General features: G+C 56.7%; 1 protein-coding gene across 2 annotated transcripts in view; it reads right to left on the reverse strand.

Annotated features, from left to right (window-relative positions):
* MPPED1 (metallophosphoesterase domain containing 1) overlaps positions 1 to 27,915 on the reverse strand; it is a 93,246-nt gene that overhangs the window by 64,994 nt on the left and 337 nt on the right. Inside the window, exons 1-2 of one of the 2 annotated variants that reach the window (XM_056797494.1) lie at positions 26,822 to 27,051; positions 5,975 to 6,276 (exon numbers count right to left, since the gene is read on the reverse strand). In XM_056797494.1, coding sequence (XP_056653472.1) covers positions 5,975 to 6,195 — 221 coding nt within the window. In that variant the 5' untranslated portion in view covers positions 6,196 to 6,276; positions 26,822 to 27,051. Of the gene's footprint in view, positions 1 to 5,974; positions 6,277 to 26,821; positions 27,052 to 27,915 lie in introns of those variants that run through there. The other variant, XM_056797493.1, reaches the window with a different exon arrangement.

Below are 27,915 nucleotides of genomic sequence, written 5' to 3' on the forward strand. Positions count from 1 at the left end.
AGATGGGCAGAGAACTGCTGAGGAAAGCTTCTGGGGTGCCTACACTGTCCCTGCCAGGGAAGGTGAGAGCACGCGGGAATGACGGAGCCTGGAAAGCCTTGGCGAGGCCTCCGCTCTGGGCTGCTGTCAGTCCCACCCTGGGGGGAGGGGCTGGCCATCTCCTTCTCCAGGTCATTGGACAGATGGGGAAACGGAGCCTCAATTGAACCAAGTCAGGGCCCACTAATTATTCCTTATCCCCAGGAAGCCTGGGACAGTCTAGGCAGCTTGGCCTCCAGTCAAATCTGGCTGCCCAGCTGGGAGACCTTAGCCAAGTCATTTGACCTCTGATTATCTCTATTTCCTCCTCTAGAAAACAGGGATAATCATAGCATGAATTGTCTCTCGGGACTTGTGAGAATCTAAGGGTGTTTTTTTTTTTTATTAAGCACGCAGTAGGTGCTTAATAAATGCTTGTTCCCCACCCCCACTGCAGTTCACTTGTATACGTTGCCAGAGACACTTTCCTAAAATGATACTAGCTGTGTGGCCCTGGGCAAGTCACTGAACCCTGCTAGCCTCAGTTTCCTCATCTGTCACATGAACTGGAGAAGGAAGTGGCCGAGCCCTGCTGGGTCCTTGCCAAGGAAGCCCTGAGGATCGCTGTGGCCCCCGGGGCACCCCTGAGAGGCTGAACCGCTACAAGCAGGTGGTCCCCGGGAGGCCCGAGAAGGGATGCGGGCATGAATATCTGCTGCAGGCATCGGCCCTCACGGCACCCCATTTCTGCAGTATACAGCCATTCTTTGGGTTAATCCTGAGGCCCTAACAGAGGCTGCCCTTTAAAATGAGGGCGCACCGCTAGGTGCCTCAGTGGATAGAGCTCTAGGAGTCTGGAGGTCCTGGGTTCCAATCTGGCCTCAGACGCTTCCTAGCTGTGTGGCCCTGGGCAAGCCACTTAGCCCCACCTGCCCAGCCCTTGCCCTTCTGTCTTAAAGTTGTTACTAAGAGAGAAAGGACGAGTTTAAAGTAAACTACAGAGACAGTGCGGTACGGCCCAGCGAGCACCAGCCGGGAGGCAGGACGCCGCAGCCTTCGGGTCCTGCCTCCACCGTCACTGTGTAGTCTGAAGGGAGTCACCGCCTGCTCCAGGCCCAAATCCCCCTGCGTGGAGAGGCCCAGCGGCAGGCCCCGACGCCCACATTCTACAATTCTAGGACACACAGAGCACGCCAGGGTGAAGACCTGGCAATGGCCAAAGCGGAGCGGAGACACCCACTTCCAGCATTGGGAGCTCCACCGTAACACGCCTGGGATCACCACACCTGGCCCCCAGGGATTTGGAAGCCCAGGCTAACTTGGAGCACCCAGAGTTCCACGTTCCGTGTCCTCAGCATTAGCTTTAAGATTCTATTTTCTAATCTCCCTCCCAGCTCTGACCCTCTTCTTTCTAAGCTCCCTCCCAGCTCTGACACTCCCTGTTCTAAGCTCCCTCCCAGCTCTGACACCCCCTGTTCTAAGCTCCCTCCCAGCTCTGTCATTCCTGGTTCTAAGCTCCCTCCCAGCTCTGACACCCCCTGTTCTAAGCTCCCTCCCAGCTCTGACCCTCTTCTTTCTAAGCTCCTTCCCAGCTCTGACACCCCCTGTTCTAAGTTCCCTCCCAGCTCTGACACTCCCTGTTCTAAGCTCCCTCCCAGCTCTGACCCTCTTCTTTCTAAGCTCCTTCCCAGCTCTGACACTCCCTGTTCTAAGCTCCCTCCCAGCTCTGACACCCCCTGTTCTAAGCTCCCTCCCAGCTCTGACCCTCTTCTTTCTAAGCTCCTTCCCAGCTCTGACACCCCCTGTTCTAAGCTCCCTCCCAGCTCTGACCCTCTTCTTTCTAAGCTCCTTCCCAGCTCTGACACCCCCTGTTCTAAGCTCCCTCCCAGCTCTGACACTCCCTGTTCTAAGCTCCCTCCCAGCTCTGACACCCCCTGTTCTAAGCTCCCTCCCAGCTCTGATACTCCCTGTTCTAAGCTCCCTCTCAGCTCTGACCCTCTTCTTTCTAAGCTCCTTCCCAGCTCTGACACTCCCTGTTCTAAGCTCCCTCCCAGCTCTGTCATTCTTGGTTCTAAGATCCTTCCCAGCTCTGACACCCCCTGTTCTAAGCTCCCTCCCAGCTCTGACCCTCTTCTTTCTAAGCTCCTTCCCAGCTCTGACACACCCTGTTCTAAGCTCCCTCCCAGCTCTGACACTCCCTGTTCTAAGCTCCCTCCCAGCTCTGACACCCCCTGTTCTAAGCTCCCTCCCAGCTCTGATACTCCCTGTTCTAAGCTCCCTCTCAGCTCTGACCCTCTTCTTTCTAAGCTCCTTCCCAGCTCTGACACTCCCTGTTCTAAGCTCCCTCCCAGCTCTGACCCTCTTCTTTCTAAGCTCCTTCCCAGCTCTGACACTCCCTGTTCTAAGCTCCTTCCCAGCTCTGTCATTCCTGGTTCTAAGCTCCTTCCCAGCTCTGACACTCCCTGTTCTAAGCTCTCTCCCAGCTCTGACCCTCTTCTTTCTAAGCTCCCTCCCAGCTCTGACACTCCCTGTTCTAAGCTCCCACCCAGCTCTGACCCTCTTCTTTCTAAGCTCCTTCCCAGCTCTGACACTCCCTGTTCTAAGCTCCCTCCCAGCTCTGACCCTCTTCTTTCTAAGCTCCCTCCCAGCTCTGACACTCCCTGTTCTAAGCTCCCTCCCAGCTCTGATCCTCTTCTTTCTAAACTCCCTCCCAGCTCTGACACTCCCTGTTCTAAGCTCCCTCCCAGCTCTGACACCCCCTGTTCTAAGCTCCCTCCCAGCTCTGACCCTCTTCTTTCTAAGCTCCTTCCCAGCTTTGACACCCCTTGTTCTAAGCTCCCTCCCAGCTCTGTCATTCCTGGTTCTAAGCTCCCTCCCAGCTCTGACACCCCCTGTTCTAAGCTCCCTCCCAGCTCTGACCCTCTTCTTTCTAAGCTCCTTCCCAGCTCTGACACCCCCTGTTCTAAGCTCCCTCCCAGCTCTGACACTCCCTGTTCTAAGCTCCCTCCCAGCTCTGACACCCTCTGTTCTAAGCTCCCTCCCAGCTCTGACACTCCCTGTTCTAAGCCCCCTCCCAGCTCTGATACTCCCTGTTCTAAGCTCCCTCTCAGCTCTGACCCTCTTCTTTCTAAGCTCCTTCCCAGCTCTGACACTCCCTGTTCTAAGCTCCCTCCCAGCTCTGTCATTCTTGGTTCTAAGATCCTTCCCAGCTCTGACACTCCCTGTTCTAAGCTCCTTCCCAGCTCTGACACTCCCTGTTCTAAGCTCCCTCCCAGCTCTGACACTCCCTGTTCTAAGCCCCCTCCCAGCTCTGATACTCCCTGTTCTAAGCTCCCTCTCAGCTCTGACCCTCTTCTTTCTAAGCTCCCTCCCAGCTCTGACACTCCCTGTTCTAAGCTCTCTCCCAGCTCTGACCCTCTTCTTTCTAAGCTCCCTCCCAGCTCTGACACTCCCTGTTCTAAGCTCCCACCCAGCTCTGACCCTCTTCTTTCTAAGCTCCTTCCCAGCTCTGACACTCCCTGTTCTAAGCTCCCTCCCAGCTCTGACCCTCTTCTTTCTAAGCTCCCTCCCAGCTCTGACACTCCCTGTTCTAAGCTCCCTCCCAGCTCTGATCCTCTTCTTTCTAAACTCCCTCCCAGCTCTGACACTCCCTGTTCTAAGCTCCCTCCCAGCTCTGACACCCCCTGTTCTAAGCTCCCTCCCAGCTCTGACCCTCTTCTTTCTAAGCTCCTTCCCAGCTTTGACACCCCTTGTTCTAAGCTCCCTCCCAGCTCTGTCATTCCTGGTTCTAAGCTCCCTCCCAGCTCTGACACCCCCTGTTCTAAGCTCCCTCCCAGCTCTGACCCTCTTCTTTCTAAGCTCCTTCCCAGCTCTGACACCCCCTGTTCTAAGCTCCCTCCCAGCTCTGACACTCCCTGTTCTAAGCTCCCTCCCAGCTCTGACACCCTCTGTTCTAAGCTCCCTCCCAGCTCTGTCATTCTTGGTTCTAAGATCCTTCCCAGCTCTGACACTCCCTGTTCTAAGCTCCTTCCCAGCTCTGACACTCCCTGTTCTAAGCTCCCTCCCAGCTCTGACACTCCCTGTTCTAAGCCCCCTCCCAGCTCTGATACTCCCTGTTCTAAGCTCCCTCTCAGCTCTGACCCTCTTCTTTCTAAGCTCCCTCCCAGCTCTGACACTCCCTGTTCTAAGCTCTCTCCCAGCTCTGACCCTCTTCTTTCTAAGCTCCCTCCCAGCTCTGACACTCCCTGTTCTAAGCTCCCACCCAGCTCTGACCCTCTTCTTTCTAAGCTCCTTCCCAGCTCTGACACTCCCTGTTCTAAGCTCCCTCCCAGCTCTGACCCTCTTCTTTCTAAGCTCCCTCCCAGCTCTGACACTCCCTGTTCTAAGCTCCCTCCCAGCTCTGATCCTCTTCTTTCTAAACTCCCTCCCAGCTCTGACACTCCCTGTTCTAAGCTCCCTCCCAGCTCTGACACCCCCTGTTCTAAGCTCCCTCCCAGCTCTGACCCTCTTCTTTCTAAGCTCCTTCCCAGCTTTGACACCCCTTGTTCTAAGCTCCCTCCCAGCTCTGTCATTCCTGGTTCTAAGCTCCCTCCCAGCTCTGACACCCCCTGTTCTAAGCTCCCTCCCAGCTCTGACCCTCTTCTTTCTAAGCTCCTTCCCAGCTCTGACACCCCCTGTTCTAAGCTCCCTCCCAGCTCTGACACTCCCTGTTCTAAGCTCCCTCCCAGCTCTGACACCCTCTGTTCTAAGCTCCCTCCCAGCTCTGACACTCCCTGTTCTAAGCCCCCTCCCAGCTCTGATACTCCCTGTTCTAAGCTCCCTCTCAGCTCTGACCCTCTTCTTTCTAAGCTCCTTCCCAGCTCTGACACTCCCTGTTCTAAGCTCCCTCCCAGCTCTGTCATTCTTGGTTCTAAGATCCTTCCCAGCTCTGACACTCCCTGTTCTAAGCTCCTTCCCAGCTCTGACACTCCCTGTTCTAAGCTCCCTCCCAGCTCTGACACTCCCTGTTCTAAGCTCCCTCCCAGCTCTGACCCTCTTCTTTCTAAGCTCCCTCCCAGCTCTGACACTCCTGGTTCTAAGCTCCCTCCCAGCTCTGACCCTCTTCTTTCTAAGCTCCCTCCCAGCTCTGACCCTCTTCTTTCTAAGCTCCCTCCCAGCTCTGACACTCCCTGTTCTAAGCTCATTCTCAGCTCTGACACTCCCTGTTCTAAGCTCCCTCCCAGCTCTGACACTCCCTGTTCTAAGCTCATTCTCAGCTCTGACACCCCCTGTTCTAAGCTCCCTCCCAGCTCTGTCATTCCTGGTTCTAAGCTCCCTCCCAGCTCTGACACTCCCTGTTCTAAGCTCCCTCCCAGCTCTGACACTCCCTGTTCTAAGCTCATTCTCAGCTCTGACACCCCCTGTTCTAAGCTCCCTCCCAGCTCTGACACTCCCTGTTCTAAGCTCCCTCCCAGCTCTGACACTCCCTGTTCTAAGCTCCCTCCCAGCTCTGACACTCCCTGTTCTAAGCTCGTTCTTAGCTCTGACACCCCCTGTTCTAAGCTCCCTCGCAGCTCTGACACTCCCTGTTCTAAGCTCATTCCCAGCTCTGACACTCCTGGTTCTAAGCTCCCTCCCAGCTCTGACACTCCCTGTTCTAAGCTCCCTCCCAGCTCTGTCATTCCTGGTTCTAAGCTCCCTCCCAGCTCTGACACTCCCTGTTCTAAGCTCATTCCCAGCTCTGACACTCCCTGTTCTAAGCTCCCTCCCAGCTCTGACATTCCTGGTTCTAAGCTCCCTCCCAGCTCTGACACTCCCTGTTCTATAGTTCCGCCTGGCTCTGCCATTCTCTGTTCTCAGGAACTTAGGGACAAAGTTCTGACCTGAGCCGGAGGCCGGCATGTCCCGGCCTTCGAGGCCTCCCTCATCCCTGGGGCAGAAGCAGAGGGGGACCCTGGAGGGAGGCTGCCATACTCACATCTGCACGTGCGGGGGCTGGAAGCGGCCCTGGTTAATGTTGTAGAAGGTGAAGGCCTGCGTGGGGTTCGAGCTGTACTCGTCCACCTCGATGATGAGGCGGCTGTGCTGGTGCCTCCGAGCCGCCATGATGTGAGACTGGGAGAACGCCATGCTGGGCCAGCGCGGGGAGAGGGCTTCGGCCGCCTTCAGGCCGTCATCCCGCCTGCGGTCACTCCACATGGACAGGCAGGGCCCGGGCCATCCCCCGTGGGCGGCGGCGGCAGCGGCGGCAGTGTCCCCCGAGCCTCCTCTTCTCAGAACCTGGGGAAGAGCAGAGGGGAGATGTGAGGGGAGCAGGGCCAGGCCGGGCCCAGGATGGGAAAGTGCCCACACCCACGCCCACGCACCCACGCACACGCAGCCAGCTGCTTCCCCGCTCAAAGAACTCATTACAAATCTTTCCGACTCAGCAGTTTGATGAATTTACTTTAGGAAAGAGAGAAGGGGGGCCCCCAAGGCGCCCCTCGTGGTTTAAATCCTTGAGGCTCTCAGGAATGGAACCCTCAAGGCCCAGAGGCTTCTGGGAAGGCGGGCCAGGTGGGGCGCCGGGGCCATCGGAACGGCGGAGAGCCCCAGCCATGGAGGCCCCCCAACCCGCCCGCCTCCCACGTGAGATCCGAGACTCCTAGAGGATGGACTTGCCAGGGAGATGGGCTGCTAGAACACGTTCACCCAGAGAGACAGCCAGGAAAGAAAGACGACCCCCTGGGCTGGGGAGGGGAGAGAGGAGGAAGCCCCTTCCTGGAATCTTTTATGAGTCAGAGCAGGGAGGGAGCTTAGAACTGGCGCCTAGAACAGGGATGTCGGGGCCGGGAGGGAACATAGAACAGGGGTGTTGGGGCCGGGAGGGAGTCTAGAACAGGGGTGTCAGAGCTGGGAGGGAGTCTAGAACAGGGGTGCCGGTGCCGGGAGGGAGTTTAGAACAGGGGTGTCAGAGCTGGGAGGGAGTCTAGAACAGGGGTGCCGGTGTCGGGAGGGAGTTTAGAACAGGGGTGTCAGAGCTGGGAGGGAGTCTAGAACAGGGGTGCTGGTGTCGGGAGGGAGTTTAGAACAGGGGTGTCAGAGCTGGGAGGGAGTCTAGAACAGGGGTGTCAGAGCTGGGAGGGAGTCTAGAACAGGGGTGTCAGAGCTGGGAGGGAGTCTAGAACAGGGGTGTAAGGACCTGGGAAGGGGACTTAGAGCATAGACTGTCAGGGCTGGGAAGAATCTAGAACACCGGACACATAACTTAGAACATAGAAACGAGTTATCAGAGGGAGTGCCAGGACAATCTAGACTGACCTTTTGATCTGACAGATGAAGAACCTGGGCCTATAGAGGGGAAGTGACTTGAGCAAGGAAGCTCACGCCAGTACGACATGCCATTTAAAAAAATGCCTTACCTTCTGCCTTAGAATCAATATCAATGATCAGTTCCAAGGCAGAAGAGCAAACAGGGATGAAGTGACTTGCCCAGGATCACACAGCCAGGAAGTGTCGGAGGCCAGATCTGAACCCAGGACCTCCTGTCCGCAGGCCTGGCTCTCCATCCACTGAGCCACCCAGCTGCCCCTTCGTTATTTTTGAATGTACTTGTTGGCCTCTGAGTCCCCAGTTCCTGGCTTGGGTGATACACAGCAGGTTTCTTGAATAGATGAACAAATGAGTATCTTAAAATAATCTCCTAAACACGCATCTCATCATTCTCTCTCCCATGTTAAGCCTTAAAAGCATGTGTTGAGGGAGGGAATCTGCGAAAAAAATCTTTTAAAATTCTCTTTGAAATGAGAAGCTTCTGTTGAGGCTCCTCAGGACCACGTTTTTCACTCTGGAGCAACATTTTCAGGGCTCCATATTAAAAGAAATCCTAGAAATCCTGGAGCTACATCCCGCACCCTCCCCCCCCACGCCCACCCACTCAAAACTCGAGACTGTGGCCGCTGCAGAGGCCGGCTGGTCACGAAGGCCTTACCCACGAGTTCATTTTCTCCCTGTTTAGCCAAGGAGAAGAGAAGAGAATTGAAGCAATTCTCGGGCAGCCGTGTCTCCGGTTTTGGAAAGAGGGGGACGGAAATCCCTTTTGCATTTGGAAGAAAAATCGACAGCGACAAAAAGCAAATTAGATTAGGAAAATGGGGAGAATGAAAGGCTGCAGAACATTTTAATTAGGGCTGGAGGAGAACTGGATTATTAATGGGTTTTGTGATTTTTTTTCTCCTTTAAATCTTCCTTAAAAAATGATGGTGGGCAGGAGTTGCTGCTGCCCATGTGGAAACGGTCCTCTGGTGACAAGCCTCCCTTTCTGAGGATGCTGAGGGAAGTCTGGGGATGTGGCAGAGGCCAGGAGGCCCCTCTTGGGGATGAGTCACGACGCGGAGTGGATGGTTCCCCTAACGGGCCTCCGCTCATTCCGACTCTCCTAGGGAGACACTGTCCCAATCCCAAAAGGGTTCTGCGAGAAGGGCTGCTGGGGTGCTGGGATCCCTTCCACGGAGAGCAGAGAGAAGAGAGAAGTTCCTCTCGGGACCATCTAAAACCCTTTCTACTCATTATCTCACTGCGCTCACAGCTTATTTTCTTCGTGGATTTTTTATACGTTCTTCTCTGCGTACACGTCGCCTCCCCCAATGGAACATCAGCTCCTTGAAGGCAGGATTGGTTTGTTGTCATTATATTGACAGTTGCCGGCATAGTGGCTGGTGACAAGCGATTGTTGATCGGCTGTTTTGACTCTGGGCCGGCTAGGAAAGACAAGGCCCCAATAATGTGTGCTGAATGACTGAAGAAAAGCTCCTTGAGAGTAGATGATGATTTCGCCTTTTCTTTGTATCCCAGCATTTGGCAGATTTTGTTTTTGTTGTTCCGTCATGTCTGACGCTTGGTGATCACCATTTGCAGACACAGGAATGGCTTGCCGTTTCCTTCCGAAACTGGGGCAGATAGGGTGAATGATTTGTGCAGTAAGTGTCCGAGTCTGGATTGGAACTCATGTCTTCCTGACTCCAGGTGCAGCACTCTATCCACCAAGGCTACCTGGCTGCAGAGAGTAGGTGCTTAATACAGGCGAATTGTTGGACTAATTGACTGAATCGCATGTCTAAGGCAGAAGGAAGGAGTCATAGCTCCAGTGCGGAAGGACTTTTGGAGACTTTTGAGATCCCTCAGCCTCAGTTTCCTTATTGGTAAAATGAGGGATTTGGGAGGCGAATGGACTTGCCACCCTTTGCTACAGACACTTTTAAGACAGATTATTTAGATTTATTGTCACTTGATTGTAGATGGATGATTATTTAGAAAGATTGTTTAGATGTATCCTAAGTTTCAATTGATTGTAGATAATTATTTAGACAGATGATGTAGATTTCTTATGGACGGATTGTCATTCGATTGATTTGCTACCCTTGGCTGCCGACTTTATTAGCTGCGGAACCCTGGGCAGGTCGCTTAGCTGGACAGTGCGGGAGCCGAAGGGCCAATCCCTGGGTTTCTTCTGATCGCCCTCCCACTACTCAGTTGCCCGGCAAACCTGGCGGTAGCCCTTAGTTAGCTCTTCCAGATGATAACAAGTGTTATTACCCTGCTTCGAATGGGAAAACAGGGCTCCAGAGACAGGGGGTGGCGTAGGAAGCACGGAAAATGGAATTTGGATGTGGAAGGTCTTAGACCCGAGGCCGGGAGCTGGAAGGGAGCAGAGAGATGCTCTCCCTTCAGTTTAGGGATGGGGAAACAGGCTGCGAGATGGGAAGGCACCCAAGTGGCCGGAAAGGAGAGAAATCGGCCATTGTTTGTGGAGGGTGACCTGAGCTGTGCCATCCCAGCGCCCGGCTGGTTGCTTTAAGCAAACACTCTAAAATAGGGGAAAAGAAAAAGGGTGACATATGGTCAGACGTGGGCCCGAATCAAGAAGGCAGCTGGGATGGCAAACTGGGTGCGCCACCAGAGGCAGCATCCACTTGGCCGCCGGTCGAGAAGTTTCAAGAGCCCGAGGGGCACACAGAAGGCCAGAGCCAGCGCGCGCAGCCGGCCTTTGGAGACAGGCAGATTAGCTCAGCTCCCGCCAGGCTGGGGAATAACTCTCAGCAGAGGTTTTCGAGAACCCGTCTCGATGAGGCCTCTAATTAAGGGGGGAATGGCAGCAGCAGCCCCGCAAGTTGTGTTTTTTATTTATTTTTTATGAAGCAGCCAGCCCTGTCCGTCCCCGGGAGGCGTACAGAGAAGAAAAGAAAGGAAATCAGAGGGAACCGGGCGCCGCTCGCTCACCATGACGTTTGACAATTACAGAGCAGGGCTGTTTGCGTTCTGCTTGTTCCGGAATCGTCCAAGGAAAGGGTCTCGTGGAGGCCCAGAACCCTGGACCCGAGCAAGGCCCCATCCTTAGAAGGATCGAATCTCGATCATAGAATCATCCGGTCTTGGAACCACAAAGCAGAAGAACGTCCGAATGACAGTCTCAGCACTATGGAATTCTAGGATTCGGCACCATGGATCCCAGGCCATCAGTCAGTCAACAAACAGGCATTAAGCAGCCCCTACGTGCCAGGCACTGTGCAGAAAGAAAGGCTCTAGCCGGCTCCCACCCTCAAGGAGCAAAGCGGTGCAGACAAAGCAAGCTACAGAGAGGATAAAGCGGGAAGAATGAAGAGAGAGAAGGCTTCCTGTACCAGGTGGGACTTTAAGGAAGTCAGGGAGGTCAGGAGCCTAAGCGGGAAGGGGGACTATTCCAGGCACGGGAGAGAAAATTCCTGGAGCCCAGGGGTGGAGGGTCTCGTCTGTGGGGCAGTCAGGAGACCATGCCATGGATCAAAGAGCCCACGTTGGGGAGGAGAAGGAGAAGGCTGGGCTCTGAAGGACTTCAGACGTCAAAAGGACCATTCTGTGCTTGCTCTTAGGGAAGAGGAGAAGCCAGCAGAATTCATCGGGCAGGAGAATGAGAAGGTCAGGCCTATGCTTTAGGAAGGTCATTGAGTCAAATCCCCTCATGGGGAAACTGAGGTCCAGAAAGTCAAGTGAGTTGCCTAAGGTCACAGAGGTAGGCAGGTGCAGAGGTGGGATCTGAACTCAGATCCTATATTCCGGAAAGACCTGATTTTTGCTAAGCTGGCCAGCACGGCTCATGCTGCCTGAAGCTGGGGTGGGGATGGGGCAGGATGCAGAAAATGGGATCTGGCCAGAGTGGAGAATTGTCTCCCAGCATTCCATCCTCTGGACATTTCTCTGCACAGGATTTAAGCCTCAGAAAAAGAGTGCGAGAAGCGGGAAGCAGTCCCCGGGGGGAAGTTTTTATGGGAAATGCAGCATTTCACATAAAGTAGGCTTGAAATGGGCCTTGCCTGGGAACATCAGTGATTTTACACTAAAGGAGATGGGAGCACAGAGCCTTCTTTTAATGTCCGTTTAATATTTATGGAGCGCCGACAACGGGCCAGGCGCCATGCCGAGGTGTGCGGCACGCTTGGTTCTCCGCAGCTGAAGCAGTGAGCAAGTCCTGGTGGAGAACAAGAGCCTCCCAGAATCTCCGGGCTGCCAGGGGCCTCCACGGTCCGAAGGGAACAAGGGGAGAGAGCTCACTCCCTCTCGGGGCAGCGAGTGGCCGAGACCCAGGAAGTAGTGCGCTGCTGCCAAGGCACTCGCCTTTGAGCACTGATCCAATTCTAGAACGATCATGAAAGCAAAGCGTGCCGAGCCTTTAGACAGGGAAGCAGGGAAGAGTCTTTGAGAGGTGCGCAGTGAACTCCCGCTCCCGCTATGAGGAGACACAAGAGGAGGCACTCAGCGGCTGGCAGGGAGTTACAGCAATGACAGAGCCAGTGGATGGAGTTATTCGGGATGCCCCAGGAGCCAGCCGAAGGAGGAGGGGAGAGTGTTGAGGCTAGCGGCCAGTGCAGGTCTGGACAGCTCGAGAGCGTGTGTCGTTGGAGGCCGGAGAAAAGAAAGCAGCCATCTCTAGGAACAGCGCGGCTGGTGCCAGGCCAGGCCCCTTGTTTTCTTGGGCGTTCGTTTGGGTTATCAGACTGGGAAAGCAGAGTGAGGAACTTGGGAGACACCGGCTAGTCTGGTCCCAAAGAGAGTAGCTGATGGAGCTGTCCGGAGTGAAGCCGGATGAAGGGCCCGTCCCAGAGTCCTCCGGGCCAAGGCGCTGAGGGTTGGCGCTCTGGGCATTCCACCTGGTGTGGCGCCCTGCTAGTCCCTCTTGGGATTGGTCGCTTCCTGCTTGGGGCAGCTGAGGCTCCAGGACCCAGCTGAAGAGCTGGAGCTGTCCAGTGCTGCTCTCCCGGGCTTTTAGGCCAATGTTTGCTGGCTGCCTCAATGCCAGCACAGTACGGCTCAGTAGCTCCTCGCACTGCCTGCTCCGGGTTTCCTCACTCGTCTCCCTTCTCCGTGACAGATTGTTCCAGAAGCCAGTGAGCCCCGGCGCGTGGGGATGCCCTGGCCCTGCTCCTTCACCCTCCTTCCGTTTCTCAGTGCTTGGGACAGACCCAAGGCCATGGGAACACCGGCTCAACATCTCCGAGGGCAGATTTGTCCCTTGGAGGAGGCTGCCGTCCTCATGGCCCAACCGGGATCACGGCCTCCCCCCAGCCCGCCCCCTCTTCCCGAATTCCCTTTCAGTCAAAGGCACTGCCTCTCTTCCATTCCTCCTCTTTCCCATGGGACCTTTTCTCCCCACTCTGAGTTACACCTTAGTTCAGGCCCTTGCGGGCATTGCCAAAGGCTCCTGATTGGCTTCCTGGGCCAAGCGTCTTCCCACTGTGTCCATCCTCCCCATGAAAGCCAAAGGGGTTTCCCTTAAGCACGGCCGCACCACGTCACCCCCACCCGCACCCATTTAATCAACTCCAGGGGCTTCCGAAAAGATGAACGCCTTTGTCTAGCTTTGGAAGCCATTCACAACCGGCCCCAGCCTCCTTTTCCATTTGCCCCATCTGCCTTCTGTCACCAGTCAGCCCAGCTTTCTCATACACAACAGCTCATTTCCCACCTCCATGCCTTTTGTTGGCTGTCCCTCCTCACCTCTGTCTAGAAGAACCCCTCTCTGCCTTCAAGATTCAGCCCGAGCACAGGAAACCTTTCCTACTCTCCCTCCTCCCCCCTTTCTCTCCCTCCCTCCCTCCCTCCCCGCCTCCTTGTCTCCACTCTTAGAATGTAGTTCCCTGAGAGGAAGCATTGTTTCATTCACTACTTTGATAGCGCTGCCAATGGTGTAGCATTGCCTCTCTCCACTGAAGAACACGCCTCCCAGCGTGGTAGGCACCCATTCGATTCCTGTTTGAGCCTCAGTCTCCTCATCTGTCAAGTGGAGTTACCCCATTTGTAATACACTGCTGTCACGGTGATGAAAGCACTGGTGAAATCTGGACTGCTTTTATCACTGAGGCGGGCATTCTTCCCCAAACTTCTTTAGCGCTACCAGGTACTTTGCCTATTTCCTCTCAATAGACCATCAGGCCCACCCCAGTCGCCCTGGACAAGTCACTCCACCCTCTCAGTCTGTTTTCTCCTGGGGAGCATGAAAGAGACGACCAACACCCCTTCCAGCTCACCAGGCCGGGGTCCCAGAGCCTCTGAAGGGAGGAGAGGCTAGACTGACAGCCTGCGTATTACTGTGCTATAAGAAAGGACTCATTGGAGGACTTCCCTGAACGGAGGCAGCGCGAAGCAGGCAGAACCAGGAAAGCCACGTCCGACGATCAGGAGAACGTAAATGGAAACAGCTGCAACCAAACACACCAACCGAAGGCTGCGAAATGACGCCAAGAAGAGAGAGGAGAAGCGGAGGGGCCTTCGCCAAGGGGACAGAACATGATGTACAACGTCAGGCATTCCTGACACGTGGGTGGATTCTGCCGAAATTCTCTGGGATTTCGGTCTGGTTTTAAGGCCTTTTGGGGCCCCCGTTCTCATTGGTTTTCAGTAAACTTTGCTTCCCCTATTGAATAGGAAAGCAAAGAACTTCTAGAGTTTACCACACAGAAGAAAACGGAGAAGGAAGGAAGCAATCTTACTCTCTGTCTTTGCAACAACTCCAAGACAGGAAGGCAAGGGCTAGGCAAAGGGAGCTCAGTGACTTGCCCAGGGTCACACAGCTAGAAATAGGTTAATTTCTAAAGGAAAATGGTCATTTACCAAACATTTCCTGGATTCCTTTGCAGGCTTCTCATGCCTGCTAGAGCCCCTCACGTAAGAGGCAAGTGTTTGGAAGGGAGAATGAGGAATGTATTGGGAAATGTGGGTGACAGAAAAACAAAAATAATGTTTTGAATAAGCCTTTACCTACTGCCTCAGAATCCATAGTGCGTATTGGTTCTAATGCAGAAGAGTGGCAAAGGCTAGGCATAGTCAAATGACTTGCCCAGAGTCACACAGCTAGGAAACTTAATATTAAGCGAAGTCAGTTCCCAGGGGCTCCTGAACACCAGGGTCCTCAGAAGGAATGAGAATGAGCTCCGGGCCCCTATTGGAAGGGGACGATACATCCTGAGCTCCTTCCTTTGTGTGCTGGCGGGCCCGTCTCCCAGTGCCCATCCCTGAGGCTGCCCCCTTCTTCAGCATCTGACAGGTCTTGGAGACGCACACAAAGTGGAGAACGGTTCCTCTGACCCGGGAGCTCTGGGGGTCAAGCGGGGACACCCCGGGACCCTGGGAGGGCCCCAGAGCAGTTAGCAGGGCCCATCAGGCCACAATAACTTTCCCAGGCCATGGTTTGGGGCTGTTCAAACACTCCCCGGGGACTTGCTCCAAATGCTGATTTGTGTGTCCGTGCCTGGGCAGGCACCCTCCATGGCTGCCTCACAGCGCCCACAGCCTGGGCCGCTCGGATGGGGGTGAACTGGAGCATCTCCTCCCTCTCTCTCCTTTCATTGGGGAAGAGCCTGGTAGACTGGACTTGGAGGTCCCACCAGCTAGAGGGAGCCCCGAGATGCCGCTCCTTGGGAGCCGAGTTCTTGCATCCATCTGTCGGGTGTCTCAGCTGCCTATCCTCTGAGGGAAGGGCTTTCAGAGGTCTCTGCCAGGTCCAAAGCCTGTGAGCCCATGAGAGGCAAAGGGAGAGCATGTCCGCCTAGGGAGCAGGAAGCCGAGGACCCTCCTGCGCCAGCCCTCTGGGCAACTCCATGCGGGATCTCGCCTGGAGCCTCCCCTCTCTAGGCCTCAGCTGTAGAACGGTCCAGTTCAGAGGGACGGCCCTGCGGTTCTCCTGGGCTACGGAGCGCCTGTGGCCTTCATCGCATGAGATGAGAGCCTTGAAGGCCAGGAGTCCGGTCTGGTGGTCCAGGGAAGCCGTACAAGGGACTCGATGTGAACGAGGTGTTTGGCTCCCGTTCACAGCGGTGCAGCCCTGGCCTGGGCGTCGGAGGATTTCAAAGCCGCCCGTGAGGCTGCACAAGCCTCTTGGCCTTCCTGGGCTCAGCTTGCTCATCTGTGAGACGGGCTGATGACGCTCACCATGCAGAGGCTCCACAAACGCAGCCCTTTGGTCAGCCTTGAAGGGCTGCACAGGCGTTGGTCGCCATCACCGCCTGGGGCTTGGGGCACGCTCCCGCCCTTCCCTGGGCCTCTGTTTCTTCATCTGTGAAGTGGGGGAGGACGAGGCCTGCCCCCCCCCATTTGTCTCGGTGTCCCAGCACTGGGCTCGACGCCATTCTGGTCGGTGGCCGCAGGGTTCGAGTCCTCTTCCCGGGCTTTGGACAAGCCCCTGATCTCCCTCAGCCTCCTGGGCTGTCACGGGGGCCGCTCTAGCTCAGGGCCTGCCATGGCGGATCCTTTCTTCCCCAAAGGAATGCTGGTCACTCCTGGACAGCCTCCCCACGTGGTCGTACATGCAGAGCTGGAAGGGACCTGAAAGGGCGTCGCTCCTGGGGCCTCAGGCAGGATTTGAACCCCGAGCCCTCGAGAACTGCCCGCAACAGGGAGAAGCATCTACAGGATGTGCCCACGGCCACACAGCGAGTCTGTATCAGGACGGAGCTCAAGCGGGGGCTCCCCCCACCTGTGCCAGAGCCAAAACGACCCGCCATCTTCCGGCTCAGACTTCCGGGGAGCCAGGCCGAGGCCGTGACATCTCCCTGGACAACCCGTGAATTCCGAGCGGGGTCTAGACTTCCCCGAGCCGGCCCTCGGAGGCTCCTCTTTGACCCACATCTGCGGGGGGGGGGGGGTGTTGGGGGGGCTGGAAAGGTGGATCCACTCGCTCCCGGGCTGGCTCCTTTCCCTCCCCCGGCAGGGCCTTCCCCTGCTCCCCCAGCGAGGACTGTCCCTGCCGGCTGGAAGCCTGGGGTGGGACAAGCAGCTCCCTTCCTGCCCGTCCTCTCACCCAGCAGTGGCAGCAGCAGGCTGTAGGGGGGAGAGGAAGGCCCCGGAGCCCCTTTCGAGGGGGGTGAAGGGCCCGCCGGAGACTCTGTGGCCCTCCTCGGCGCCCCCACGCCTGCCATGCTGGCCGCAGCGACCCAGGAGAGCTCAGGAAAGGAGGGGGAGCGGCTGGCCCCAAACCACCAGGATGTGAGTGTCGGATCCGGCCTGAAGACCGAGTCCATAAACAGCAAGTGTGTGAAGGGCGAAGAAAAAGCAAGACGGACCTTGGAGACGGCCTGCGCTGTGGATTCCTAACCCAGGCCTGAGAGCTCCAAGGGGAAAGCCCTTTCCTGGAGCCTTCGACTCAGTACCAAGTGTTGGTTCCGAGGGAGGCAGAACGGTAAGGGCGAGGCAATGGGAGTGAAGTGACTAATCCAGGGTCACACAGCAAAGGGGTGCCTGAGACCAAATTTGAATCCAGGGCCTATCTCTACCCACTGAGCCACCCAGCTGCCCCAGTTTTTCCTTTTTTAAGACTTAGTCACATTTAAAGATCATTGGTTTCCTTTGTAGTCCTGTGTGTTTTATTGTATGCATTTAGAAACATTTCTCTGAGCGGGGTCCAGGGGCTTCACTGGGCGATCCGAGGGGCCAGCACAGTGAAAGGTTAAAACCCCCTCACTGGACAGAGAAGACCCATGAAGGGCCCTGCCGGCGCCAGGATCACACACGTCAGGAATAAAGAGCAAAAGCAAGAGAGCAGCCCAGGTCCTGGGGCCTCGTCTCAAGGCTCTTACTGCGCAGCCCCTTTTCATTCAGGGGCTCCTGTGGGCAAGCCAGCCAGCAGTGAGGTCAAGAACGCCGAGGAAGGCAGGGTGGGACGGGGGGGGGGGCTGCTGGCTCTCGAGGAAGCCCACCTCAAACATGGACTGATTTCTGCGATCTTGGGTAGACCTCAGTTTCCTTCTCTGTAAGATGAGGGGGTTGGACTAGGTGCCCCCCGAGGCCCCTTCTAGGACCCTCGTTTATCATGAACACATTGATGGGGAATGGCCAAGCCAATGGTGGCCCGTGAACGCCGGAACGACGGAAGTGATGAATATGGAGAAGCACGAACAGATGTCCATGAACTGATGCCCAGCAGAGTCGGCCAAGCCAAGAAACGATCTCCACAATGTCGACGACAAACTACCACGGAGGCAATAGAAAGAATCGCCCCAAAGCCCCACAGTGGAAAAGCAAGATTCCAAACTGAAAACACTAAGCATGACCCCAAAGAAGATGCTCCCAGCCCTGCCCACTCCTCATCCTATCGTGGTCCACGAAGCTTGTACAGTGCACAAAGTTTGGGACTTTTCTGATCATCAGTAATGATCTCTCTCTCTCTCCTCTGTTTCTCCCTCCTTTCCTCTCTCTCTCCCTCTCCTTTCTCCCCTCCCTCTTCCCTCCTCCCCCCTCTCCCTTTCTCTCCCTCCCTCTTCCCTCCTTTCCCCTATCTTTCCTTTTCTCCCCCTCCTTCTTCCCTCATTCCCCCTCCCTCTCTCCTTCCCTCCTTTCCTCTCTCCTCCCTTTCTCTCCCTCCCTCTTCCCTCTTTTTTTCTCTCTTTCTCTCTCTCCTTCCATCCTTTCCTCTCTTTCTCTCTCTCCTTCCCCCTCCCTCTCTGTCTCTCTCTCCTTCCCTCCTCCCTCTCTCTGTCGCTCTCCTTCCCTCCTTTCCTCTCTCTGTTTCTCTCTTCTTCCCCCTCCCTCTGTCTCTCTCTCTTTCCCTCATTTCCTCTCTCTCCCTCTCTCCCCCCTCTTCCTTCCTTCCCCCTCCTTCTCTCTGTCTGTCTCCTTCCCTCATTTCCTCTCTCCCTCTCTTTCCCCCTTCTTCCTTCCTTCCCCCTCCCTCTCTCTGTCTCTCTCCTTCCCTCCTTTCCTCTCTTTGTTTCTCTCTTCTTCCCCCTCCCTCTGTCTCTCTCTCCTTCCCTCATTTCCTCTCTCTCCCTCTCTCCCCCCTCTTCCTTCCTTCCACCCTCCTTCTCTCTGTCTCTCTCCTTCCCTCATTTCCTCTCTCTCTCCTTCTTCCTTCCCCCCTTCCCCCCTCCCTCTCTCTGTCTGTCTCCTTCCCTCATTTCCTCTCTCCCTCTCTCTCCCCCTTCTTCCTTCCTCCCCCTCCCTCTCTCTGTCTCTTTCCTTCTCCCCCCTCTCTTTCTCTCCCTCCCCCCCATTCTATTTGTTCTATGGACCTAGGGATGGGCCACATGCTCTGGGAAATCAGGAGGCCTGGTACAAGCAGGCCATGGGGTGTTATGGAAAGAATGTAGACTCTGGAGTCAGAGGACATGAGTTCAAGCTCCATTCTATAGTTGAGGAGGCTGAGGTTCCAAAAGGACAATGACTCACTCAAGGTAACACTAGGACTTCTCCCTCCTTCATCCCTGTGTGTAGCTGCTGGGGAGGTGCAAGGTTTAGCCCAGACACAGACCTCACAGGCCAGGAGGAGGTCAGGATGTAGACACCTTCCACTCCACTCCACTCAGCTCAATGTTCTGTGTGTCTTAGGACCACACAGAGAGGGGAACTGAGGGTCACAGGGAATCTCCAATGTGAAGCTGAGAAATCAGGAGCCTAGTCAGATAGTTCAAATTGTGTCCCAGATCAATAGACTGCAGATGTCCTCTAGTCCAGCCCCTTGTGTCCGAGATAAGGAAACTGAGGCAAATATGGAAAAGTGACTCTGCCAGGGTCACACAGCTAGGAGGTGTGTGAGGCCAGATTTGAACTCATGAAGATGGGTTTTCCTGACTCCAAGCTCGGCCCTCTATCAACTTGGCTACCCTCCTGAAATATATAAAAGGCCCTTTAGAAGGCTGGAAGGTGCTTCAGGACATCACTTGTCAGCATTGGTGGTGACTAGCCAGCCAGTTCATTCAGTCTAACAGTGGGCCAGAAAGATGGAGTTTGAGTCTGAAGCCCTGAGTTCAAATTCTGACTCCATTACTTACCTGTGTGCATCGCTTGGCCCCTTTGGTCCCCAGATCTCTAAATAAAGACATGGGCCTAGCTTGTCTGTGGGACCTGGCATGCTCTCGCTCCCCCCTTCTTCCTGCTGCTTCCCTTTGCCAGTCTCCCCCGGGATGACCTTGTGGTCACACCATCTAGATCCCAGACATGCCAGCTATTGGCATGTTTTTGCCCCCACGAGGATGTGAGCTCTGCCAGGGCAGGGGCTGCTCTGGCTTTCTTTGTGCCCGATGCCCTAAGGAAGCGCTGAGCTCACGGCTGGCGACTGGCAATGTCCAGCTCTCGGTCTAGGCGCCTCAATTTTTATGATTCCATCCATGTGGGGAACTGCCTTCATCGACGCCCTTTTCCCTCTTGGGGAGTCGTCTGGGCCTCTACGAGGCTGTGACTTTCTCGGGGTCCCACAGCCAGTAGGCAGTGGAGGGGGGACCTAGAGCATCCCAGGCTGCAGACGAGGAAGAGGGATGGGGAGCAGCGATGCTACTTGTCCCAGGTTCCCTGGCAAAAGCAGATGGTCTCTGTCCCCCTCGGATGCTCATCTCGACTTCATCCCGAGGGAAAGCGGAGAAGGGGAGGTCGAGGGACTGGCCCGAGCGTCGGGGAACATCAGCCATTGAAGAGGCCACCAAAGGTCTAAGCGAGGCTCCTGATCCTCCTCCTCCACTCCTTTCTTCCTGCTCTGCTAAACATCTGTAGGGGCCTCCTAGGCAGAGCGGAGGGCTGCAAAGCCTGGCTGTGTTCTAGAGAAAAGGAGAAGCTATTTCCAAGGCAAGCAGTTATCTGGAGATGCTGTTGGCTCAGCTCTGGATTTGCTACGGGGACGACTTCTTGCAGTCTGAGGAAAAGTGACTAAGCCTGCAAATGGAATGAATTAGGGGAGATTTCATCAACGACGGAAGGGGGGGGGCGCGCTGGCTGGCCGCCCCCTCCCCCAGGCCCCCCGCTTTCTCCCCCTCCCCCTTCATCACAGGATCTCAAAAGTCACTTGAAAATTCATTTCGTCATGAGAAGACTTGGCTAAACTGTTGCAGGGAAGGAAGCAGAGCCAGGAGAACAATAGGGACGAGGATGACAATCGTGTAAATGAAAACAAACCCAACGGCAGGCAGCAGAATTCAGATTCAAAGCAGTGAGCAGCCGGAGGACCACTGAGCCCCTGATGAAAGCCGTTTCCTGCCCCTGGAAGTCGGAATTTGGGGGGGTGACATGTTGGGGCTCCCAGCGTGGCTGCTTTGCTCTGACTCCCTCCGTGGGGCCGAGGGAAGGGGTTGTCAGGAAGTCAGTGTCAGCCACACTTCCAGAAGCGCACGCACGAGGAAGGAATACAGCCAGTCTCGTGGCTTGAGCTCCATCGCCGCTCCTGTTGGTCTGCTGTCCCTGTCCGGCTCTGGAGCATGGGATGGACAGAGGGCAGTCTCGGCCTTCTAGAGGGCCGGCTGCAGGGGCCTGGACTCTTTGACCACACCCAGGCTCAGCCGCCATCCAGGCCATCAGTCACGGCACAGGCGGGGGAGTGGCGCCTCTTCATCTCACCGAGGAGGAATCAGAGGCCCGTGCCCAGGAAGACACTGGCCCAAGGTCACACAGCGAAGCAGACCAGAGCAATCAGGAGGCACCCTCACAGCCGCTGACTCCCATTCCAGGACTCTTCCTATTCCCTGGCTCCCTTGGCTCTCCTCTGCAGAGTGGTGCAGTCTGTGCCGGGGGAAGGAGGGGCCACCCACAGCATCCTCCTGGATCCTTAAAGTCTGAGTTGGCAAAGCTGGTGGTTCATCAGCCATGGGGGGAAATGGCCAACAGAGAGACAGACTACTTCTTAATAGGGGGATGGAGGGCGTGGGACAGTCCTGCCCTGGGATGGGGGAGGGCTAAGATCTAGTGCTGGTCTGAGTCCTACTTTTAGCTGTGTGACCTTGAGCAAGTCATTGTCTTCTGGAGGCATCAGTCTTCTCATCTATTTAATGGAGCTGGGAAGGTCTGCTTGATTTTCCTCTCAGGGATGCTGAGCAGGTGAGATAAGGTAAAGGGGGGAAGCTCCCAGAATGGGAGAGTTGGGAGGGCCCTTTGGGGTCATCCCATCCAACCCTTATCTAGAGTGTGGACCAAACACTGGTGACTCCTCAGATTCTCAGCTGGGACCTCAACCTCACAGAAAAGGGCTTTAAGACAAACCAACCTATCAGGAACCTCTTTGTCCTGCTCTGAAAGTCAGGAAGATGCTGAGGTTCTAGGTTCAGTTCTGGAATTTCTAGTGTAGCCTTCAGCGAGCCCCTTCCCTTCCTCTTCCTCTTCTGTCAAAGAAGCTTGTGCTAAGTCACCCCCAAGACCATGCCCAGCCCCGACCTCCATTCTCAAGTTCTGCCCAGCTTTGACACCCCTCGTTCTAAGGTTCCCCCCCAGCTTGGACATCCTTTCAGATGGGGTAATGCTCATCAAAGCACTGCCCAAACCTCCAAGCACCGTACAAACGCTAGCTATCCTTAGGGAGTGAGGTGACCCAGGACACAGAGAACTGAATCTGGCTTTGGGAAGACCCGAGTTCAAACTCTATCTCGGACACTTTACCAGCTGTGCCACCCTGGGCAAGTCACTTAAGCTCTAGCTAGCTCAGTTTCCTCAATTGTAAAATGAGGATAATAATAGCAGCTTCTGGCCAGGGTTGTTGTGAGGGTCAAATGAAATAATACTTGTAAAGCGCTTTGTACACCTTTTTTAAAAGCACTCCATAAATGCTTGATGATGATGATGATGATGATGATGCAGTTTTCTGGGGAAGCTAACAGTGGCTCCTGCAGTCTGCTGGCCCATTAGAGCTGGAAAGAGCCTTAAGGAGCTCACATTCCAGCGTGATGCTCTCTGTCAGGAGGGGACCAGAATGTAGAGAGGGAGAGAGATCCTGAAGGTCTCTCACCTCCGGCAGCAGAGCCTGGCCCAATCGTGGTGACCAGGGAGCAGCCCCACTGGGCAAGCCCAGCATGCCCTAAACAGTGGAAAGGAGACTTTTCCTTGAAAAGAAAGAGGAGCGCCGCAAAACAAAACACCACAGCGCTTCCAGAGCATTTACCACTTAAAAACCTTTTAGAGAGCCCCATTTTGAATTATGCCTACAGGATGTGAAATTATCCTTTCTAATTCCTTGACCACCCCACCCCCAACTGGCAAGCCAAAAGAGACAAAAAGCAGCTCGCTGGCCCTCCATTTCTCCAGTTCTGCACAGCCCTCTCAGAATGGCTGCATTCTGGATCGTCCGGTGGGCTGTGCTCTTTGGCCCAAGGTAGTTTCCCCCTCAGGCCTTTCCTGTCCTCTAGGTATGTGGCCCTGCCTCACCCTGGCTGCCTTGGCCTTCTGGGTATCTGCTGTCTCCCAATCCACCCAACTGATCTGGAAGCCCCCAAGAAGCCAGAATGTTAATAATATTAATGGTTCGCCTCACTACGCACTTTCTACAAGCGACGCCATTGGGTAAGAAAGTTAGCGGAAAGTAAGGGCGTCAGAACGCAGCCACGTCTTGAGTCTGTGAGCCATAAATTATCATTATCCAGGGTGCCGTCCTGATTTGCCGAGCATCTAGTCTATTACACAAATAATACTGAACGCATGGCTTGGCCTCGGCTAGAGACGGCATCGTATTTTTTTAAATAAAGCATCCGCACGCCATTTGTCTCCAGAATGAATTGTGGGTGCCTTTAGTCTGCTTAGATCCATTAAAACACAGAGTGGTGTGTGTGCACATACGGAGATATCATGGAGAGGCGTAAAAACAGGTAGCCTGAGAAGCATCCCTCTTAGCACACGGGTATCAAATCACAAGCCACATTCAAGCGAGCCGGCGGCACCCTTGGAGCAGGCCACTTACATTCCCGTTTGTCAAAAAATCATCCGCCAAGGGGTCCCATTGGGGCTTGAAGAATCCCCGGAGCCCATAATAAACTGCTCTGGGGGGGGGGGGGGAGGCTGTACGCGGGAGAAAGCGGGGAGGCCTGGGGGCAGAGATCATGGCCACTCTGGAGCAGCCGAGTCCCTGATCCCTGACTCGAAGGACACCAATCGTATTTTTCATAGCAAAACACAAAAAGAAAAGCCTAGGTGAAAAGTAATATTGGTAGACAACATTTTAATTTTTAATATCTTGTAGGGAACAATATCTCCGAGTTGACACAGTTCCCCACAGATATGTTGTATTAGCCGGAAAACCTGACCGGGGAAGTCAACAAGAAGCTACAGCTCTCCTGAAAACCGGCAGGCAGCTGGGCCACAGCACCAGGCAGAGCCAGCACCCGAGTTGGAGGCAGGCCTTTGGCTCTTTCTGCAGGGCCGTTCCAGCCCTTTCCCCAAAAGAAAACAAAAATGTGGGCATGAACATCTACGCTCTGCTCCTGGGACCACACAGCCAATCTCCAGAAGCAAACTGGGTTCGGGTCCCAGCCCAGGGGCCCCCTCACTTGTCCTCTGCTGGAGACCCCCCGCCTCTCAGAGAAGAAAGGGGCAAGGAGCTCCAATGGTCAGGTATTCCAGCCAACATATCTTATTGTCTAGAGTCAGCAACACCACCGGAACACGCCAAGGAATTTGGTGCAGAGAAGGCCTGCCTGCTTGGAATTTCCGGGGCCGGCGCAGCACTCTACAAAATGCTGGACTGACGTGGGGTGTCGATGAATCTCCAGGGGCCCAAGGAGCCCCTCAGAGTCAAAGGGAAGGCCCCAGGGGCCCCTCTTTAGACACTAGCCAGGGGCTAGCAGGGGGACCTGCTGCATTTTGTACTTTGGAATGAATGGGGTGCTTTCATTGTTCCTGTGTCCACACATGATGAGGCTGTGTTTCCAGGAACCAGGGTGCCGGGCTTAGTCCCAGGAAAGCCCTCCAAGGTGTCATTCAGACAAAGGTTAATGAGAGAAGCAAGCCCGGTGCCTCCAGGGGGCTCGGACGAGAGAACAAAAGTTACCTTAGTTTTAAGAAGCTGTTTTATAAATTGGCCCAAGAGAGAGTGTAGAAAGGACCCCAGCCTGGGGAGCCAAGAGCCCTGGGTTCAGGCCCTAAAACTACCCAGGCTAGCCTTGGGGTCTGGTTTTCCCCTGTCAAATGAAAGTGTTACGAGGCACTCTCTCTGGCTCTAGCCTTCACTAGATGATCCTGGTCTAACGCCGGTCCCTTGGAAGGTCCCTCCCAGCTCCCAAAGCCTCTCTGCTGAGGTCCCTCCCAGACAGGACCTCCCTGACCTGAAAGCCCTTGTCCTAAGGCCCCTCCGAGGCAAGGCGGCTTGTCAAAGTTCCCTGCCGGGTCTCGGATTCCCCCAAATGTCCTCAGGGTCTCTGTGTTTGGGCATGCTGAGAAAATCGGAAGAAAGGGATGGGGCTCCCCAGACTGGATCTGGCCTCTCCCTACCAACTGGCCCATCTCTGCTGCTGCTCGCCACATTCCAGAGTGGAGGCTGGAGCTGGGGCATGAGGTCTCCCCTTGGCAGCCAACAGAAGCTTCCCATGGGCCACTCTCCGGTGCCCACCTCCCGGCTGCCCCAAGGGCTGGGAGTTTGGGCCGAGGAGCCCAGTGTTCACAGTGCCCTGGGCACCGCTTCAGCCCGAGGGGCTGCTTTCAGATCCTGGGGGGCCTCCATCTGTTTTGAGGGATTGGAAAGAGAGAAGGCCTGGCCTGGGGCTTCTCCCCGTATGGGCAGGGCATAGGGGGCCCTCAGTGTGCCACAAAGCAGAAACACATGCCCAGCTGGAGAAGGGGCCTGGAACCAGAAAGAGGAGGAAGGAGCAGCAGCAGGGTGGAGAGGCTACTTTGTCCCAGAACCACCCAGGGGTGCACGGAGGCAAAAGCTGCCGGTCCCCCCTCCAGGCTCTGCCCCAGCCACCACCCTCACTGCCCAGCTTTGGGGTGGGGGGGCAGGGGGAGGGGTTTTCTTCTGACTGATTTTCTTTCTTGCTCTTAGGGATTGTTTCACACGTCTGGAGACACAAACAGCCGTCTGGGCCGGCTCCTGGAGGCTCTGGCAGAGACCATCCCTGCTCGCCTCTCCCCAAGCCGGGCTGGGGCCCTTCAGTGGGGCTCCTCGGCCGGGGCTCAAAGCGAATCAAGTCCGTGTCCTCCCAGGCACACTAGAGGACATTTGAAAGCCAGCCTCTGAGCATCCCCCCACTGGGCACAGCCCCGGAAGCCCACGCGGTGCCAGCCCATGCCGCCTGTGGTTGGTCAAGTGCACAGATTTACCCCAAGGGCAGACCCCTGGCGCAGGGCACTCCTGCCATTGTGTCTCTCGCCCGGTGTCACCCAGCAAGGCTGTGGGAGGGCCAGCAGGCCCCGTCCTGAGCCTCTTGGGCAACAATGAAAGAAAGCCGGACGAGGCTGGGACGGCGGTGCCCACCTCTGCCTGGCCAGCCCCTCTGCTGGATGGCACCGTCTGGCCGAAGCCCTGGGGGAGCCCCTTTGCAGGGAGAGAGCAGAGTTGATAGCCGGGCCCAGCCTCAGAGCACTCCGCAGAATAGCTCCTTGTTCCCCGCTTTGTCAGAGCCCCGGCTGGGTGGTCACACAATGGCCCCAAGCCCGCTCCCTCTCCCCGGGGGCCCAGGGGCCACTCCGCCCAGCCGGCCGGCCCAAGGGTGCCTTCCCTCGCTTCTTTGCCTCCCTGATCCAGGGCTGCCCGGGGTCAGCTGGGCCCAGCAGCCCCCTCCTGACCCGGCTGCCCCCTGCTCATCTGGGGCTGCCGGTGCCAACCGGCCCTTCGCCGCCGCTGCCTCCTCCTCCTCCGCTTAATTTCCTAATTGTTTACAACTCAAGCTGGGGCCATTACAAGGGGCTTTGCAAGTGGGCAGCGAGTGGAGCCCCCTCTGTCGGCCCAGTGCCGGCAGAGGGCATCCCGCCCCCAGCCCACTGGCCAGGGGCCGGGGCTCCCCTCTTCTGGCCCTCTCAGCCCGGGTGGGGGCGGGGAGCTGGTGATGGCAGAGCCGAGGGGCGGCCGGTCTCGTGGCCCCCGAAGGAAGAGCCACGGGGGGGGGGCCCGGAGCGAGCCCCGGGGTAGAAAGGAGGGCCCGTCTCCCTGGCATTTGCCGGAAGGCTCCCAGCCCGGCTGGGCTGCGGGAGCCCGAGCCAGCCCTCAAGGTGCCGCCTGCTGCATTCATTCGAGGGAGCTCCCTCCCGGGCGAAGGGAAAAGTTTGCCAGCCCCCCGGGAGCGGGCTCCCAGAGCCCCGGACCCCGGCACGGCGCGGAGGGCCCCCCCGGGCCGCCCCCGCCCCCGCAAGCCGCGGGAGGACCACCGCCTCGGCCGGGGTGGGAGGGGGAGCGGGGCGGAGGGAGAGGTCTGGAGAACTCTGGCAACCGCAAAGTAACTTTGCTGGCGAAGTCGGGAACCGGCCCGCCGCCCCTCTGACCCGGGCCCGGCCGGCCGCTCGGCGGGCCACTCGGGGCCAAGTCAGAGGCCCCGGCCCTTGGCCTCGGCTCCTCCTCGCTCCCCCCGCCGCCGCCGCCGCCGCCGGCACGCCGGGCACACGGCACACACGCACACACTCACTCATTCATTCCGAGAAGTCAGCCTACCTTGAGACCCCCATCCACTGGCACGCCCCCGGCACCCGGAGCGCAGGCAGGGCAGGGCGGGCAGGGGAACAGGCACAAGTCTGGAGCCGAGAGGGGCTGAAGGCAGGCGCTTTGGGGACTGACTGACTGACGGGGGAGGCGGGAGGGAGGGGGTGCCAGGAGATAAAGGGGAAGGAGGAGGGAGCAGGAGGAGGGGGAAGAAAGGGGAGGAGAAGGGGGAGAAGGGGGAGGAAAAGGGGGGAGGGGGAGGGAGGAAGATGGAAGGAGGGGGGAGGGAGGACGGAGGAGGAGGAGGAGGAGGAGGGCGGCTCGGCTCGCTCTCGCTCTCGCTCTCCAGCAACTGCCTCTTTGCGGAAAAGGTCAGAGGTAGCCAGCCAGTGGGATAGTGGACCGACTTCCCTTTAGGAACCTGCTTTCGCTCTCGCTCTCAGAGCTTCTGTGTGTGCGTGTGTGTGAGTGTGTGTGCGTGCGCGCGTGTGTCTCCCTTGTCCCTCCTTCTCGGTGCATTTCTCCCATTCTCTCCCCCTCGGTCTCCATCTCCATCTCCTGCGCCCTGTCTCCCCAGGCTCTCCCCGGCCCCGCACACTCCGCGCCCGCCAGGCCCCCGCCTGGGGCTCCCCCGGACTTGGTTCAGACTCGCAGCAAGCCCCCCCTCCGGCCTCTGTGAGCCACCCCAAAGGAGAGGTAGGAGCCCAGAGGGGCTGCCTCCCCGGCTCCGCCGCCCGGCCTCCAGCCCCCCAGTGCTGCTGCCTGGGAAGGGGGGGCGCCGGGACCCAGAGATCGCCCCCGCGGCACCTCCTCCACAGCGAGGGGGTGGGGGGGGAGGAGGAGGAGGAAGAGAAGGAAGAGGGAAGGGGGAGGGGAAGTAGGGAGAAGGGAGGAGGAAGGAGTGAGATGGGGGGGGAGGAAACGCGGCTGCGGAAAAAAGAGGAAAAAAAAGCCAGCCAAGCAGGCAGGCAGGCAGGCAGGCAGGCAGACGGGCGGGCGGGCAGACAGACAGACGGGCAGACAGTCAGCCCGCCGGCCTGGCAGACAGCCCCGCCCCCACCTCGGGCCGGGCCAGGGTGAGCGGAGTCCGGAGGCCGGCGGGGAGG

Source organism: Monodelphis domestica, chromosome 5, assembly GCF_027887165.1.
Source record: "Monodelphis domestica isolate mMonDom1 chromosome 5, mMonDom1.pri, whole genome shotgun sequence".
In the NCBI taxonomy this organism is placed as follows: domain Eukaryota; kingdom Metazoa; phylum Chordata; class Mammalia; order Didelphimorphia; family Didelphidae; genus Monodelphis; species Monodelphis domestica.